This window comes from Rhineura floridana, chromosome 2, assembly GCF_030035675.1.
Source record: "Rhineura floridana isolate rRhiFlo1 chromosome 2, rRhiFlo1.hap2, whole genome shotgun sequence".
In the NCBI taxonomy this organism is placed as follows: domain Eukaryota; kingdom Metazoa; phylum Chordata; class Lepidosauria; order Squamata; family Rhineuridae; genus Rhineura; species Rhineura floridana.
In genome coordinates, this window is record NC_084481.1 from 142,755,214 (window position 1) to 142,773,041 (window position 17,828).

Below are 17,828 nucleotides of genomic sequence, written 5' to 3' on the forward strand. Positions count from 1 at the left end.
AAGCTGGGTGTCATCAGCATATTGGTGAAATCGAATTCCAAAACTCCGGATAATCCCACCCAGCAGCTTCATGTAAATATTAAACAGCATCGGTGAAAGCACCGAGCCTTGTGGTACTCCGCATGACAACGGCCAGGGGTTAGAGCTAAAGTCCCCAAACAGTACTCTCTGTGATCTGCCCTCCAAGAAAGAGGCGAGCCACTGAAAAACAGCGCCTCGTAAACCCATCTCAGAGAGACGTCCCAAGAGAATATCATGGTCAATCGTGTCAAACGCTGCGGAAAGATCAAGAAGGACTAACAGAGACATTCTCCCCCTGTCCATTTCCCTCCGAAGATCATCCACTAAGGCCACCAATACGGTCTCAGTTCCATGACCCGGCCTAAATCCAGATTGAGATGAGTCATAGTAATCTGTCAGATCCAGAAAACTCTGGAGCTGAGAGGCCACAACTCTCTCAATAATCTTACTTAAAAAAGGTAAGTTGGACACAGGGCGAAAATTGTCCAAGCAAGAAGGGTTCAAAGAAGACTATTTTAATAAGGGAATGATAATTGCTTCCTTTAGGCTTCCTGGGAGGCGGCCTTGCTGGAGGGAAGCATTAATCACCTCGCAGATCTGATTTGCAAGTCCCTTCCTGGACTGTTTTATAATCCATGAGGGGCATGGATCCAATAAACACGTGGTGGGTCTCATCCCTTCCAGGAGATTGTCTAGATCAGCAGGGAGGACAAGCTGAAAAAAGTCTAAAGTGAAGGAACAAACAGTCACCTTAGTCGGGGGCATAACATCAGTTAAAGTGTTATTAGAGTCAAGGTTAGAACGAATCTGGGTAATTTTAGTACTACAATATGTGGCTAGTTCTTGACAACGGGAAGCTGAATATTCAAAGTTCGGTTTATGTTGGTCTTGGTTAAGTAAATTCTTAACCACCCGGAAGAGTTCTTTAGGTCGGTTGTCAGCAGACAGGATGGCAGCTGAGAAAAAGGCTTTTTGTGACGTTAGTCTAGATGTCATATAATACTTCAAAAAATTCCTAGCTTGAAGTTGGTCAGAAAGGCTCCGAGTCTTTAGCCATCGGCGCTCTAAGCCTCTATAAGTCCGTTTCATATCTGCTAATTCCTTGGAAAACCATGGGGCAACTTTAGAACAAGAATGAGTGAGTGGACGTAGAGGGGCAATAGCATCTATGGTCCTGGACATTGTATCATTCCAAGAATCGACTAAGTCGACAATAGAGTCACTGGTTCGACGGACAGATAATTTTTCAATAGTAGATAGGAAGACGGTTGGGTTTAATAATAATTATGATGGTAGGAGTGAAGGGAAGGACCAGTCAATAGCATGAGCTCCTACCTGTTAGCACTCTGCTCAAGTTTTAGTTTAGTTGCATCAAGGACTTCCCTGACTTTGGTCAGGCAAACTCAGGGATTACACAAATCCTTTGCTATCATGGTTGGGGAGCTTCTGTTAATTGTGGTCTGCCAGCCAATAGCTCAGAACATGCACAGTTCTCTGGAACTTGAAATCAGCTTTTGGACGTCTGAGAAGTAGGACTGGATGAAAAACAGATTAAATTTCAAAAGGGTGGTTGAAAGCACACTGAAAAGCACTGCCTTTCACATATAAGTGAAAACAAAACTAAAAATGCTGTTTAGCTCAATATTATTATTACAACTGATTTAATATCACACAAAAAAGTCTTAAAAGCTAATACATGCAATTAGATCAGTCACGTGGAACAGCTGTTGTTGGACTGTACCACTTGAGATTGACAACTGTGAGGTGGTATGGAATGTTTCAATGCTTCCCTCAAACAGAGAAGAGGGTGAGCAGGGAAAACTCTTTGTGCATACAATAATAATACATAATAGAGAAGTGTTTACTTAGGATGGCTCAACTATAGAGGCAAACAAGAAAATCTCCTGAGTTCCAAAGTTATATAAATGTCTTAAAGAGAGCACACTGCCTGCACCGGTGGAAGAGTAGCCCAGAAGTATTTTGCATTGACATTTGGAGTTTCAGCTAATTCCTAGTTCTGTCAAATTTCCAAAAGAAATGATGGGAAAGGTTACATTATGGGAAACCAGAGCTGTAACCAGATAGCCAGAAATATATGCTGGGGGGGTATTTAACATCAGGACTTCATGTATGACCTTGTTTCTCCTTGTTTGTGGCCCAATAATTACACATATTCCACTAGGAAAAAATCTTATTTTTTTAAATGAAAGAGTCTGGGCTCCATTTAAGGAATGATATAAGAGACAATGAATTACTGCGCTAAACATATACTGAATTCTGCAATGTTATTTGAAACTCTTAAAGTATTTCCAAATGAAGAAGAAGCATTTACACAATGCAGAGACCATAGTGTGAATTCTCATAATTTATGCAGGTTTTTCACTTGACATCATTTTAATAGTCCTAGTAGTTGGTATTTAATCACTAGCCCCTACACTGTTCTTCTTAATTTATTTTCCAGGTTTCTTTAGTCGATTTAGTCCAAGGTAATATTGATAGATTGCTTGACAACAATTACTTGACCTTACATTTTCTTCCAGAGCAGAAAAATAACAGTCATGTGGGTGACTTAAATCATAGGCTAGTTTTAATCCGTATCTGGTAGACTTTTCATAATTCTTACTCAGTTATCAAGTATTCCAAGTCTCAATTTGATCCTTAAAAAGAATAAACAAATAAGTCTTACATCCACCAACTTACCACTTCTATTTAACATTGGAACAAGTGTCAAAGCCAAATACCATAATTTAGAATATGTGGGAAATATGTATGCAGAGATATTTGTTTATCCCAATCATAATTGCTGACTACCTGTGATTTTTTTATTTTGGGATGGTAAAAAGTATCTCTCAACAAAACCCCCAAAACAACACCCCCCAACAATGATTACACTATATCAATCCCAAAAGTTCCATAAATTCAAGATTGCTTTCCAAATTTCCAGCCATTTACAAGCAAGCACATTTGTCAAACTCAGTTTCATTCAGTCTTATCTTCACTACAACAATTATTATCATTATACTGGGCACAACACAGCCAAAGTGAAGCACCTTTAGAGTTACACATATCTCTCCCATTTAAATCAACTGGACAAAAAGACTAGGCCCACTGAATTGGGCCCCTGTGCATAAGGCATGTATTAAATATTGATCAAAGGATACATATGCACATTATTCTAAAAACAGAGCACCATACCTTTTGCTATTTCTCTTGCAGGTGATTGTTTAACCAAAGTTGCTTTCACATACTAGTCCTATCCAGGGTTGCCAGGTCAGAAGCATCCCAAACCCTGAGATTTCAGGGGCGGGCCCTAGTGATGTCAGGGGGGCAGGCCCTAGTGATGTCATTAAGCATGATACCTTAAGCATCAATCACAGTTGTTTGGAGCATACAATTAAAACAAAAACATTTCTCTGATTGGAATAAAGATAGAAATCTTAGCTAAAAGATGGGGGCTGGGTAGGGAACATTTAATTTAGCCTACTTCCTTTTGCAGGCTAGGCCAGTCACCGAAAGGCCATTGTAGGAGCCTAGTGTTGTGGAGATGTTAGATGGGCACACTCGAGAGTAAAGATGGATGCCCCTGAAGGCTGCAATTCTAAACACACTTACTAAGGGACTATGCCCCATAGAACTGAACAGGACTTACTTCTGAGTAGATATAGTTTGGATTGTGCTGTTGGTAAAGCTTGACTAGGGATTCTCTGCAAAACCTGTTGGCAACCCCCTGCCTGGAATGCCCTGCCCCTACCTTTTAACATGGCAGCTCAAAACTTGTTTACAGATTTTACCCTTCACTTCAGAAAGAGGTCTGAGAAATGAGTAAGAGTAAGAAGATTCCCTACGCTTTCTGTCTACTCTGTGGGCTGCTATAAACTTACTTTGACAGCCAACCCAATTCCAGTGAGTAATAATTGACAGAGAAAACACACATGCTTTAGTCCACCTTCACAGGCAGCAGCTTGAGAACAACAATTACAGCTACACTTCCAAATATGTGAATTCTCTTTTACCATTATTGGGCAAGAAACAAACTGTCATGCAACCAACAAGGTGCATCATCAATAGGTTTAAGGGGGTTGAGCTGAGCGCATGGAACCACTGCTGTTGATTCTATGGATGTAAGGAAGTGAGGTTAAAGATAAGTGAAATGCAAATAGAAAAGGAAAAAAAAGACAGTGATGCTTTCCTAAATGCAATACCGCACCAACCACAACAAGATTCCTATGAGTATGGCAGACAACTCAGCATCCCACAACCAGTCAGGATGCATATTCAAAACCCAAAACTAAAAAGTCATGGCAGCCAGTCAGCCAAGGTCACAGAAATCCCCATGCAGCACAAGCTTACCCAGGGGCTGCAGTTAATGCAGAATGCTGAGGCACAATTACTGGCATGAGTGAGATCCTGTTGTTGTTATGTCTATTACAACTTATGGTGACCCTATGAATCAGTGACCTCCAAGAGCATCTGTCGTGAACCACCCTATTCAGATCTTGAAAGTTCAGGTCTGTCGCTTCCTTTATGGAATCAATCCATCTCTTGTTTGGCCTTCCTCTTTTTCTATTCCCTTCTATTTTTCCAAGCAATATTTTCTTTTCTAGTGAATCAGGTCTTCTCATGATGTGTCCAAAGTATGATAACCTCAGTTTCATCATTTTAGCTTCTAGTGACAGTTCCGGTTTAATTTGTTCTAACACCCAATTATTTCTCTTTTTCGCAGTCCATGGTATGCGCAAAGCTCTCCTCCAACACCACATTTCAAATGAGTTGATTTTTCTCCTATCCACTTTTTTCACTGTCCAACTTTCACATCCATACATAGAGATCAGGAATACCATGGTCTGAATGATCCTGACTTTGGTGTTCAGTGATACATCTTTGCATTTGAGGACCTTTTCTAGTTCTCTCACAGCTGCCCTACCCAGTCCTAGCCTTCTTCTAATTTCTTGACTATTGTTTCCATTTTGATTAATGACTGTGCCAAGGTATTGATAATCCTTGACAAGTTCAACATCCTCATTGTCAACTTTAAAGTTACATAAATCTTCTGTTGTCATTATCTTAGTCTTTTTGGTTTTTAGCTGCAATCTTGCTTTTGTACTTTCCTCTTTAACATTCATCAGCATTCGTTTCAAATCATTACTGGTTTCTGCTAGTAGTATGGTATCTTCTGCATATCTTAAATTATTGATATTTATCCCTCCAATTTTCACACCTCCTTCATCTTGATCTAATCCCACTTTCTGTATGATATGTTCTGCGTATAGATTAAACAAATAGGGTGATAAAATACACCCCCATCTCACACCCTTCCGATGGGGAACCAATCTGTTTCTCCATATTCTGTCCTTACAGTAGCCTCTTGTCCAGAGTATAGGTTGCACATCAGGACAATCAGATGCTGTGGCACCATTTCTTTTAAAGCATCCCATAGTTTTTCATGATCTACCCAGTCAAAAGCTTTGCTGTAATCTGTAAAGCACAGGGTGATTTCCTTCTGAAATTCCTTGGTTCATTCCATAAACCAACGTATGTTTGCGATGTGATCTCTGGTACCTCTTCCCTTTCTAAATCCAGCTTAGACGTCTGGTATTTCTCACTCCATATATGGTAAGAGTCTTTGTTGTAGAATCTTGAGCATTACTTTGCTTGCATGGGATATTAAGGCAATCGTTCGATAATTACTGCATTCCCTGGGATTCCCTTTCTTTGGAATTGGGATATATATTGAACGCTTCCAGTCTGTGGGTCATTGTTAATTTTTCCATATTTGTTGACATTTTTTGTTAAAATTTGGACAAATTCAGTCTCAGTAGCTTGTAGCAACTCTATTGGTATTCCATCTGTTCCTGGTGATTTGTTTCTTCCAAGTATTTTAAGAGCAGCTTTTACCTCACATTCTAAAATTTCTGGTTCTTCATCATATGGTTCTTCCATGAATGAATCTATCATCCTTGCATCAAAGAGTTCTTCAGTGCATTGCTTCCATCTTTCTTTTATTTCATCTCAGTCAGTCAGTGTGCTCCCCTGTTGATTATTCAACATGCCTAGTCATGGTTTAAATTTCCCTTTCATTTCTCTAATCTTTTGGAATAGGGCTCTTGTTCTTCCCTTTTTGTTGTCCTCTTCTATTTCTATACAATAACTATTGTAATAGTTCTTTGTTCTTACATACTAGTCGCTGTATTGTTGCATTTAGGGTTCTGACCCTGTTTCTATCACCTTTTGCTTTTGCTTTCCTTCTCTCTTTAACCATTTTAAAGTGTTTTGTCAGTCATCCATTGAGGTCTTTCTCTCTTTTTAACTAGAAGTATTGTCTTTTTGCATTCTTCTCTGATAATGTCTCTGACTTCACTCCATAGTTCTTCTGGTTCTCTGTCAACTAAGTTTAAAGCCTCAAATCTGTTCCTTATTTGATCTTTATATTCTTCTGGGATGTTATTTAAATTGTATTTTGGCATTATGATTGCTTTGTTGTTCTTTAGCTTTACTCTGATTTTCGATATGACCAGTTCATGATCTGTACCGCAGTCTGCTCCTGGTCTTGTTTTTGCAGAAAGTATGGAACTTTTATTCCTATATTGACCATCTGGTGATGTCCACATGTACAGTCATCTTTTCGGTTGCTCAAAAAATGTGTTTGCAAGACAAATCATTGGCTTCACAGAATTCAATAAGTCTTTCTCCTGCTTGATTTGTCTCCTAAGCCCCATTGTCCCACAATTCCTAGTTCTTCTCTGTTCCCCACTTTTGCATTCCAGTCCCCCATGATTATCAGCACATCTTGTTTTGGTGTGTGATCAATTTCCTCCTGTACTTCTGGGTAAAATTTCTCCAATTCTTCTTCTTCTGTGTTTGCTGTTGGAGCGTAGACTTCAGTGAGATCCTACCAGCACATAATACCTCTGCTCTGAAATCTGCATTGGTTGCTGATTTGCTACCAGGTCAAGTTCAAGGTGTGCTTTCTACATTATGGGTGCCACATAGTACTTGTTCTGCTCTTGTAAGAAATCAGTCCTGTAACGTGGCAGCACCTACACTTTGGAACTCCTTGCCTATTGACATTAGGCAGGCGCCTCTTTTCAGCACCTGCTAAAATCATTTTTGTTTAGGCAAGCCTATCCAGGCATGTAGAGGCTATTGTGTTTTTAAATCTGTTTTTAACACATTGTTGGTTTTATTATTTTGAATGTTTTTAAATACCTTATTTAAATTTTAAATAAATAAAACACGTAAATAAATTTTGAAGCACTGTGGCCCTTGAATCTCTTCCCACTTTTAGGAACAAAGGAATCTGCCTTATACCAACTCAGGCCATTTGGTACCATGAACTCAGTACTGATGACATGGACCAGCATTGGCTCTCCAGGATTCCAGGCACTAGTCTTTTCCAGAAATTGAATTTTGGACCTTTGCATGCAAAGCATATATCCTACCAATGAGCTACAACCCTTATCCTGTTTAAAAAAGTATCTTTTAAAATTGTTCTTTTCCATGAATGAATGCACATCATACATAGGGCAGATCCACACCATTCATTTAAAGCACATTCAACACTCATTTGAAGGACATGAATCCAACCACAGAATCATGGGTACTGTAGTTTGTTAAGAGTGGTGAAAACTATAACTGTGAGGGGGAAACTACACTTCCCAGGATTCTTTAGGGGAAGTCATGTGCTTTAAATGTGAGTTGGATGTGCTTTAAATGTATTGTGTGGATCTACTTAATAAACTTTGCCTGCATGTAAATTGTTTTAATTAATTTTTCGAAATGGAAATGAGCTATAAAGTATACTGGATGACCATGGGCTACTCACCATCTCTCAGCCTATCTGCCCCTCAGGATGAAAACAACGGAGAACTAATGACGTGTCACTCGCCTGCGCAGCGTGGACGAGCAGGGCATAATTGCGGATGCTGACATTGCCGACGCCGCCATTTTGGTTGTGGGCAGCGTCGCACATCGCAGCATTATGTGCGCACACTGTGCGGCATGGAGGGGTGGGGCCCTGGGCTTACTTAAGTCCAGGCCGCCCCTCCTATTCTCTTTTGGCACACAACGGCTCGGAGGAGGACGACAAAGCAGAGCATCGCGTTGGAGAGCGGCGGCTACTTTACAAGACTGTGTGGACGGCGCCCTTTTGCAGCTCTTCACAGTTGTGGAGGCTATGTTGTTGGGCCTATGAGGCCCGGATGATAGATCCCTGGAGTGAGTGGGAGTGCCAAGGCAGCCGCACGGGTGGTGCCTTTTGGACATGGCAGTGAGGCTCCTGCTGGCCCAGACCTTTGAAAGGCTGTGTGTCGTGGGGTCGATTAGGCCCTTTTGCCTCACAAAAGGCATACAGCACCACCACGTCTGTGCTGCTACTTGTTAAAAGAAAGACACAGGCACATAAATTAAACATCAAATTAAAAATAAATAAAATAATTATAAATAACGGTGACAAACAAACAACATTATCTATAGTCATAATAATAACATACAGTACCATAAAATATCGTAAATACATAGAAAGCCATGCCTCCCAAGAAAGGAAAGGGGGGGCAAAGGGGAAGGGAAAGGCCTGTAGGCCTCTGCAAAAAAGGCACCCCCCAGTCCCTACCTCTTCTGATGAGGAGGAGGCGCCTCCATGGCCGGCTATTTTGGCATGCTTGGAGGCGTTGGAGCACCGGGGAGGGGGGCATCAGGGCAAAGCACCATGCCAACCTTGGCTGCCATGGAGGTGGCAGCCACGCCTGGGACTTCGGCTGGGGTGGTGGCCAGGCTGAAGAGAGCTAAGACTGGGGTGCGGGGTCGTATTGGCACAGGGCAGCAGCAGGGGTCTAATAAAACTGTTCTTAATTTGATTTTAGCCTGGCTGGATGCCTTGGAATCCCCTTCTACCTCAAAGCAGGTCGTGAGTGAGGGGACGGTGACCCCCACCACATCAGCAGCGGTGGTTGGACCCGGACAGGATGAGGCTGCACCCGAGGCTGGCATGATGTCATCATCCATGGGGGAGGGTCAGGCAGCTAGTGTGCCAGGGCCGCTGGTGGGAGCAGGTGAGTTTGCTGGGCCCACCCAGGCAGCTGGGTGCCTAGGATGGGGATGGCCTCCATGCGGTCCATGGGCCTCAGGGGCTGGGGGTACATTCGCTACTCCCTCCAGAACGGAAGTGGGTACTGCATCCCATGCCAGGCCTGGTGTGGGGGTGACGCCAGGTGGTCTCCAGCCACCGCTCCAGGTCGCATGTACCCAAGTATGGCAGCATGCAGGAAGGGGGCAGACGGTGGCATCAGCCACATCACCTGGTGGGATGGACATGACGGCTGAACTGGCTGATGAGCACACAGCTACAGCAGCAGGACAAGGTGCATTGTCAGACCCCTTGGGGTCAGTTGCAGCCAGTGCCATCCCCTTTGGGGATACATCTGTCACCCTTGGTTTCACCTGCTCCCTGCGACCAAAGAAAAAATTTGGCGGGGAGAATACGTAGACATATTTTCATTGCTCTATAGGGAGCACCCTAAGAAAGACAAGGAGGTCGAAGGTGACGTGGAGGGGCCTAGACGCTGGAGAGTGGACCGGACATGGGCCAATTGTTTACCAGCATACCTGATTTATGCTGGAGTACTGATGGAGATGCAGCCCCTTAAGGGGCTGTCTTTGTTGAAGTACCTGGATATTATCTATAGGGCATATGTTGAGTTTTCTGGCCTGGCCTGGCCGCTTGATGATGAGGCTTTTCACATGTGTGTGGCATGCGATAGGTCTCTGCCATGGGATAAAAAGGAACCAGAGTTATGGCTGCAGTTCATGGTGGCAGCCTGAGCCATGACTGGGGATAGGTGTGATAGCGGGCATCTAATGAGCAGGCAGTCGACTGCTACCCTTCCCCGCGTTAATGCAGGGCAAGGGGTTCAACAACGACTGCTGTGCTGGGAATTTAGTTCCCGGGGGGTCTGCACACGGAACCAGTGTCATTTCAGACATGAATGTTCCATTTGTGGAGTGGCACACCCTTGCACTGCCTGCCCCAGGGGCAGGTTATACAGGATAGGCAGCAGGGACCAGCAAGAGGGCAGAAAACAACCTCCACCTGGTGCCAATCAGGGAAAAGGGTCACTCCCCAATTAAGTTACCAGTTTTGCAGACCTTGCTTGCTGGTTACCCAGCGGTTGGGGACGCACGTTTTCTGTTTCAAGGTTCTTTGGTAGGCTTCCAAATTCCTTATAGTGGCCCATGGGTCGCCTTCATGTCACATCTAAAATCCATACTGGGTATGGAGGTGATTGTACAAAAATTGTACAAAGAAGTACAGGCGGGGCGAGTGCTTGGTCCATTCCACTCGCCCCCATTACCTACGCTTAGGGTATCCCCGCTGGGTATTGTGCCCAAGAAGGTAGCAGGGGAGTTCAGGCTGATTCACCACTTGTCCTACCCACAAGGACAGTCAGTTAATGATTTCATTCCTGACAGTCTATGTACAGTCCACTACACCTCCCTAGATGCTGCAGTGCGCATGGTGCAGACTTGCAGCCAAGGTGCATTCATGGGTAAGTGCAACATTAAGTCCGCTTTCCGCCTCCTGCCCATCCACCCTGCAGATTTTGAGCTGCTGGGTTTTGCTTTCGCCAACAAATTTTATATGGATCGAGCATTGTCTACAGGATGCTCAATCTCTTGTGCGGTGTTTGAACGTTTTAGCACCTTTTTGGAGTGGGCGATCAAGAGACGGACGGGTCTGAATAGTGGTGCATTATTTGGATGACTTCCTGTTTGTGGGTAGGGCTGGCACAGGTGAATGCCAGCACCTTATGGCACAGTTCGAGGACATGACAGGGAACTTGGGGTCCCTCTAGCTATGGAGAACTTGGAGGGCCCAGCCCCTATTTTGACATTCCTGGGTATAGAAATGGATTCTGAGAGGCAGTACTGTAGACTCCCCAAAGAGAAGATTGAGGTCCTCCAAATTAAGATTAAGGAAATTGCAGGGGCTAAAAAATTTTCCTCTCCACCCTCCAGGAACTGGCGAGACACCTAAATTTTGCGTGCGGAGTGGTAGCACCAGGCAGAGCATTTTTGAGGTGAGTCTATGATGCTATGGTTGGGCTTTTACAGCCATGCCATAGATTCAGGGTGATGGCTGTATCGCGAGCCGACCTGGCTGTGTGGTCCTCTTTCCTGCAGGATTTCAATGGAATATCCTTCTGGAGGCAGGATTGACTCTTGGAGACTGAGTTACAAGTTCAATCTGACGTATCTGGAGGTTTTGGATTTGAGGCAGTCTTTGGGTCTTCCTGGTGTAACGGACAATGGCCACAGGCATGGATTCAGGAAGGTTTGGACAAGGATCTGACCTTTCTGGAATTTTTCCCGATAGTAGTGGCAGTCTATTTGGGAGCCGAGAGGCTGAAGAACTCTACGGTCCATATTTGGTGTGATAGCATGGCCACAGTACATGTTATCAACTCCCTTACATCCAGGAAAGCCAGGGTTATGGGCCTTGTCCACTTTTTTGTTCTCCAATGCCTGTTTTAATGTTCTTTTCCAGGCACGGCATGTTCCTGGCATTGACAATAGTGTTGCTGATGCTCTGTCACGGAACCAGATGGACCATTTCAGTCAGCTGGTGCCGCTGGCCAGGGTTCAGCCAGAAGCCGTGTCCCCCGCAATTTGGGAGATTGGACAGCAGAGTCAGAGAGGGCCATAAGCCTTTCCATTGCCCTCAGCACACTTGCCAGTTACCAGAGAGCAGGTAGGGCGATTCAGGAATTCTGGGCCAGCAAGGGCTATTTACCAGAATGGCCTATTCCATTGAGTCACCTACTGGAATTCCTGGTGGACGGCAGGAGATGGGGGCTGTCAGTCAGGGCACTTCAAGGTAAGCTGGCGGCACTTTCCTTCTCAGCGAAGGCTGGGGGTTTCTTAGCTCATACCGGGGACTTTAGGGTACACCGTATGTTAGCTGGGTGGGCTAGAGAACACCCTGCCACACCTGACTCCCATTGACCTTTCTCACTGGACATTTTACTGGGCATGGTTGGTCAGTGGGAAACAGTCTGCTCCTCCAGCTATGAAGCCAAACTATTCCAGGCAGTGGCCCTTACGCTGTTTTTTTGGAGCTTTCAGGATAGGAGAGGTGGTAGCTGGCTCTAAGCGAGACCTGTCTTGACGTGCCCTCCAGTTTTCAGATGTCTCCATGGAGGGGGGTTGTGCTTGTATAAAACTGAGAAGGTCTAAAACGGACCAGAGATGTAAGGGAAGGACTGTACGGTTGGCCCCATCCTCGGTGCCTAACCTCTGCCCTGTGCGGGCTTTGCAAGTTTTCCTAAGGGCCAGGGGATCTGTGGAAGGATATTTATTTACCCATGTAAGTCAGGATCCCCTCACAAAATACCAGTTTTGGGCGCTAACAAAGTGGGCATTGCAGGGGCTAGGGCATGACCCCTCAGGGTTTGGAACCCACTCTTTTAGAACTGGAGCTGCTTCTACGGCAGCAGGTCTTGGTTTTCCCCAGGCAAAGGTACAGGCAGTCGGACGTTGGTCCTCTGGTGCGTATAAGGGCTATATTTGCCCATTTTAGAGGGCCTGGGAATTCAGAAGCCTAACAAGTTTCATTTGTTTTGATAGGTTGCTGGACAGGGATGGAGCAGACGCGCATCCTAATATGCGGCCACAGCATGGTCTTCTGGGCAGCCCGGAGGGCAGCGAAGTCGAGCATGGGCTCACAGTTTGGCCTCAGTCGATGGGCTGCAGTACAGTGGCTTGGCCAGAGAGGAATGCATTGGGATGGGCTCCTACCTGCTTTGTTCCAGCAAGGTTTAGTGCGGGCAGTTCCGCAAGTTGTCACCTCGGTGGTAATGACCTTGGTTTGATGCAAGGCAAGGCCCTCAGTGTTCAGGCATACATAGACATGCAGTTAATAAGGCAACGTTGGCCTTCAGTACGTCTGCTGTGGTCAGACATGCTCCCACGCAGGGTTTGGCATTGCGTTTGGGACCCATGAGGGATAGATCGAGCACGGAAGAAGGCCAACCAGCACATCCGGTTGCCTCTTCTTGAGCGCGGGGGGCTGGCCATTCAACATCCCCACATACAGCATTGGAGGATTGAACTGTATAGGGATGATGGCATTCACCTGTCAGATGCAGGTAACAACATATTTTGGGGGGACCTGCAGAGGTGTCTGTGAGAGGTGCTTATCGGCAGTGGGGTAAAGGGGGACTAAATAGAGATTTGTCCCCCTTTTGTGGCGGAAAGATGAGGGAAGGGAAATAGATAAGCACAGCTAGGTGGCCCCCTTAGGCACCTTTGGAGGTGATTGGCAGTTCTAGAGGCCTGTCAGGGCTTTACAGCTCGAGGGCAGGATATGGGCTGCTTCTGGGGCCAACTTAATCATCCACCCGAGGGTTGTACGGCCCCGGGGGTGGTGACATGAGAAGGCCCCCCTACTCACCTACTGGGTGTGGCCGGGGTAAGCAGATCTGCTTGCCCTTGCCCCCAGCAGGGGCAGGTCACCCAAGAGCTGTATGGCAAGATGCTTGCTTATAGATAGTTCCCGCACCTAGGTTTCCCCTCTGCAGGTCATTTTAAAAGGGTTTTTTCCCCTATAATTTAATAAAGTGGCCCTTGTTCAACCCAAGCTGATGTGTCTGTCTCTTATTTAGCCCCTCAGTCGCAATGACCACCCCAAGGAAGAAGGTCACACTTAAAAATGTAGAGGAAAAAATAATCTACCATCATAGTTTGAAATCAAATAATTATTGGGACACAGTATGAAGAAATGTTTATATAAGCATGACTATCAAATATGTTTATTATTTACACAAGCTGTAAAATATTTTTAGTGGAATCTTGTGTTTGTTTACTCAGAAGCAAGTCCAAATGTATTCAATGGGGATTACTCAAACAGGGATGTGTGCAGAGAACTGCAACTTCAAATGATAAGGAACTTGTTCTTTATACAAGCCTTTTAAGTTGAGACCTTATCTCAGTCTGCGTCTGTGTTGGAATTGCTTTTTAACATATTTTTAAACTTTTTCTTTTTTAAAAAAGATGTTTTTAAAGCTTTTCTAAAAATGTTTTGTTTTAATATATTTTAAAGTCTGTTTCTATGATGTTTTAAAGTGTTTTTAGTGCTTTTGTTTGCCGCCCTGGGCTCCTACTGGGAGAAAAGGCCTGATATAAATCAAATAATAAATAAATAAACTTCATTCACCCAACCCAAAATTTAGAATCATGCCACTTGGTTTTGCAACTGTTTATACTTGTTTTATGGTTATTGGATTTTAAAGGGATTTATTTCTTATTGTGAACTTCCTTGGTTTCCAGTCACCAACCCTACCTCACAGAGTTGTTGGGAAGACTCCATATACACACACACACTGCAGATGTAAAAATACATATACCCCATATAATAGTTTATTGTCAAACCAGTTGGTCATTGCAGAACATTTTTTTAAAACAATCAGTATTAGTTTCCTACATAATAAAAACTGTAATACCTAAGAAAGCCCTGACTAATTGCTTTAAAAAATCGGACTGGTGGGGGAGAGATTTACAACACAAACACAATTCTTTGCTATGTTCACTCAAAAGTCCCATTAATTTACAGCACAATCCTAACCATGACTACTCAAAAGTAAGTCCTACTGAATTCAATGGGGTTTATTCCAGGTACGTGGGATTAGCATTGCAGCTTTACTCCCAGATTAGTGAGTACTGAATTAAAGCTTCATATTGGGAAGGTTTTCAAAACACTGCCCTCTTCAACAGCCCAGGGTTTGTCTCCAGCACACAAGAGAAAAAAACCCTGAAAGCTATATACTTACTCAATTTATGAGATTTTCAGATAAACAGGAAAAAAACCCACCATTTTCTGGCATTGCAATGGGGTCTACGCACGGCCTGGAAGTCAACAAATCAGAACCTTGACTTCACTTATTGGCTACAATCCTGAAAGGGTGGGGAGACAGCAGCCTGCTAGAGCTGATTTAACAGAACTTGCAGGGGGTGGGCAGCTGACATTTTGCTGCATATCTCATGAACCAGACCACCTAGAAACTTATTTTTTTTAAAAAAAAATAAAGCTGAGAGTCCGGAGATTAAGATAACTTACCCAGAGACCTAGAGAGGACCCCCAAAAGCCAGAGTATCCACCCAAAAACCAGACACCTGGCAACCCTAATACATATTAATATGTGGAAAAAAACACATTTTAAAAAATACAGCTTTTCCTTTCTTGAGGGCTACATTATAGTAATTTCAGGAGGGAGGGAGAATTCCTAGTTGAGACAAGCTCATACCTTCAGTTAAGCATGAAAAATATTTTAAATGTTGAAAAATAATCGATAGTGCAACTGTTTGATATGGGTTATTATTGAATTGCATAATCATACCTGGTTTGCTTTCATTTGGTTTACACTGAGCTTCCTCAACACATTCTGCAGGAAACCATCCAATGTGTCCTCGAGTGCTGCCTTCCCAGAATCCACCTTCACCAATGCTCAAAACTAGACATAAAATAGGAAGATGTCATTAGGTTTTTATTTCTATGTTTCCTTTATACACAAGCTTAAATGATAACTCACAAGCTTAAATGTGAGGTCACATTTAACAATATACTAGCCCACAATCAATTGCACCCATGAAACCTTTTATTTCTGTTGTTTATGATGGAATAAAAACTTAGCAGCACTTGATTAGCAATTGTAAAAATGTATAAAAGTCAGACTGAACAAAGAAGAATAGCATCTGATAAAGGAGAAGCACTCAGGTAGCAGATAACATGAAAAGAACTCCAAAGTGGTGCAGAACTAGTTTCTGAGCAAGATTATAGTCTAAGTAATAAGCATTTTTCCAAAATAAACAGCATTCTATTAATTTTCTGCTATACTTATAACATAGCACTATTTTAAAAAGGGGGAAATGGACATTCTCAGTGAATCCTAAAGATGAAATCCAGAAAATCAGTTAATGCACAATAGTCTTGGAAGAAACTTTAATGAGACTTGAGAGAAGTTATGGGTTATATAAATTGTGATCTACGATAGCTGAGCATGTCATAAACTGGGTCACAAGCTTCATTACTTACAGATCTAAGGTAGTAAATAGAGGTGATCCAGTGGACATAGTGTACTTAGACTTTCAAAAAGCGTTTGACAAGGTACCTCACCAAAGACTTCTGAGGAAGCTTAGCAGTCATGGAATAAGAGGAGAGGTCCTCTTGTGGATAAGGAATTGGTTAAGAAGCAGAAAGCAGAGAGTAGGACTAAACGGACAGTTCTCCCAATGGAGGGCTGTAGAAAGTGGAGTCCCTCAAGGATCGGTATTGGGACCTGTACTTTTCAACTTGTTCATTAATGACCTAGAATTAGGAGTGAGCAGTGAAGTGGCCAAGTTTGCTGACGACACTAAATTGTTCAGGGTTGTTAAAACAAAAAGGGATTGCGAAGAGCTCCAAAAAGACCTCTCCAAACTGAGTGAATGGGCGGAAAAATGGCAAATGCAATTCAATATAAACAAGTGTAAAATTATGCATATTGGAGCAAAAAATCTGAATTTCACATATACGCTCATGGGGTCTGAACTGGCGGTGACCGACCAGGAGAGAGACCTCGGGGTTGTAGTGGACAGCACAATGAAAATGTCGACCCAGTGTGCGGCAGCTGTGAAAAAGGCAAATTGCATGCTAGCAATAATTAGGAAAGGTATTGAAAATAAAACAGCCGATATCAGAATGCCGTTGTATAAATCTATGGTGTGGCCGCATTTGGAATACTGTGTACAGTTCTGGTCGCCTCACCTCAAAAAGGATATTATAGAGTTGGAAAAGGTTCAGAAGAGGGCAACCAGAATGATCAAGGGGATGCAGCGACTCCCTTACGAGGAAAGGTTGCAGCATTTGGGGCTTTTTAGTTTAGAGAAAAGGCGGGTCAGAGGAGACATGATAGAAGTGTATAAAATTATGCATGGCATTGAGAAAGTGGATAGAGAAAAGTTCTTCTCCCTCTCATAATACTAGAACTCGTGGACATTCAAAGAAGCTGAATGTTGGAAGATTCAGGACAGACAAAAGGAAGTACTTCTTTACTCAGTGCATAGTTAAACCACGGAATTTGCTCCCACAAGATGCAGTAATGGCCACCAGCTTGGATGGCTTTAAAAGAAGATTAGACAAATTCATGGAGGACAGGGCTATCAATGGCTACTAGCCGTGATGGCTGTGCTCTGCCACCCTAGTCAGAGGCAGCATGCTTCTGAAAACCAGTTGCCGGAAGCCTCAGGAGGGGAGAGTGTTCTTGCACTCGGGTCCTGCTTGCGGGCTTCCCCCAGGCACCTGGTTGGCCACTGTGAGAACAGGATGCTGGACTAGATGGGCCACTGGCCTGATCCAGCAGGCTCTTCTTATGTTCTTATGTTCTTAAGACCTGGGATCTCTGTCAGTTTTTGTGAGCATAAACTTGGCTAGATAAAGGATATTTGCATAACACACTAAGTGTTCACAACTGCAGTACATTTTCAAACATTTTGCTGATTTTCATAGCTGAAGAAAATGGCAAAGGAGACTGCATGACCTTCTAAAAAGAATAAAAGCTCAAGTGTGCCTACATGTTAAGTTTGAAATTGATTCTGTGACTTAGCAAGGTATAGAAAAGTCCCGCTCCGCCTGCATGAGTGAGGCCTGAACGAGTGGTGTGTATTTGCGGCTGGATTTGAAGCCCCAGTCGCCATTGGAAAAGTAGGCAGCTGTCGCGCGTCACCGATTTAAGCTTGTGCCACCCTCCCTACCTTCCTCTTGATGCGCTATAGTGAGGTCG

General features: G+C 43.7%; 1 protein-coding gene across 9 annotated transcripts in view; it reads right to left on the bottom strand.

Annotated features, from left to right (window-relative positions):
- SHANK2 (SH3 and multiple ankyrin repeat domains 2) overlaps positions 1–17,828 on the bottom strand; it is a 655,745-nt gene that overhangs the window by 357,698 nt on the left and 280,219 nt on the right. For 8 of the 9 annotated variants that reach the window (XM_061610714.1, XM_061610713.1, XM_061610715.1 and 5 more), the window contains one exon: positions 15,408–15,521. In XM_061610714.1, the coding sequence (XP_061466698.1) occupies positions 15,408–15,521 (114 nt within the window). Of the gene's footprint in view, positions 1–15,407; positions 15,522–17,828 lie in introns of those variants that run through there. The other variant, XM_061610718.1, reaches the window with a different exon arrangement.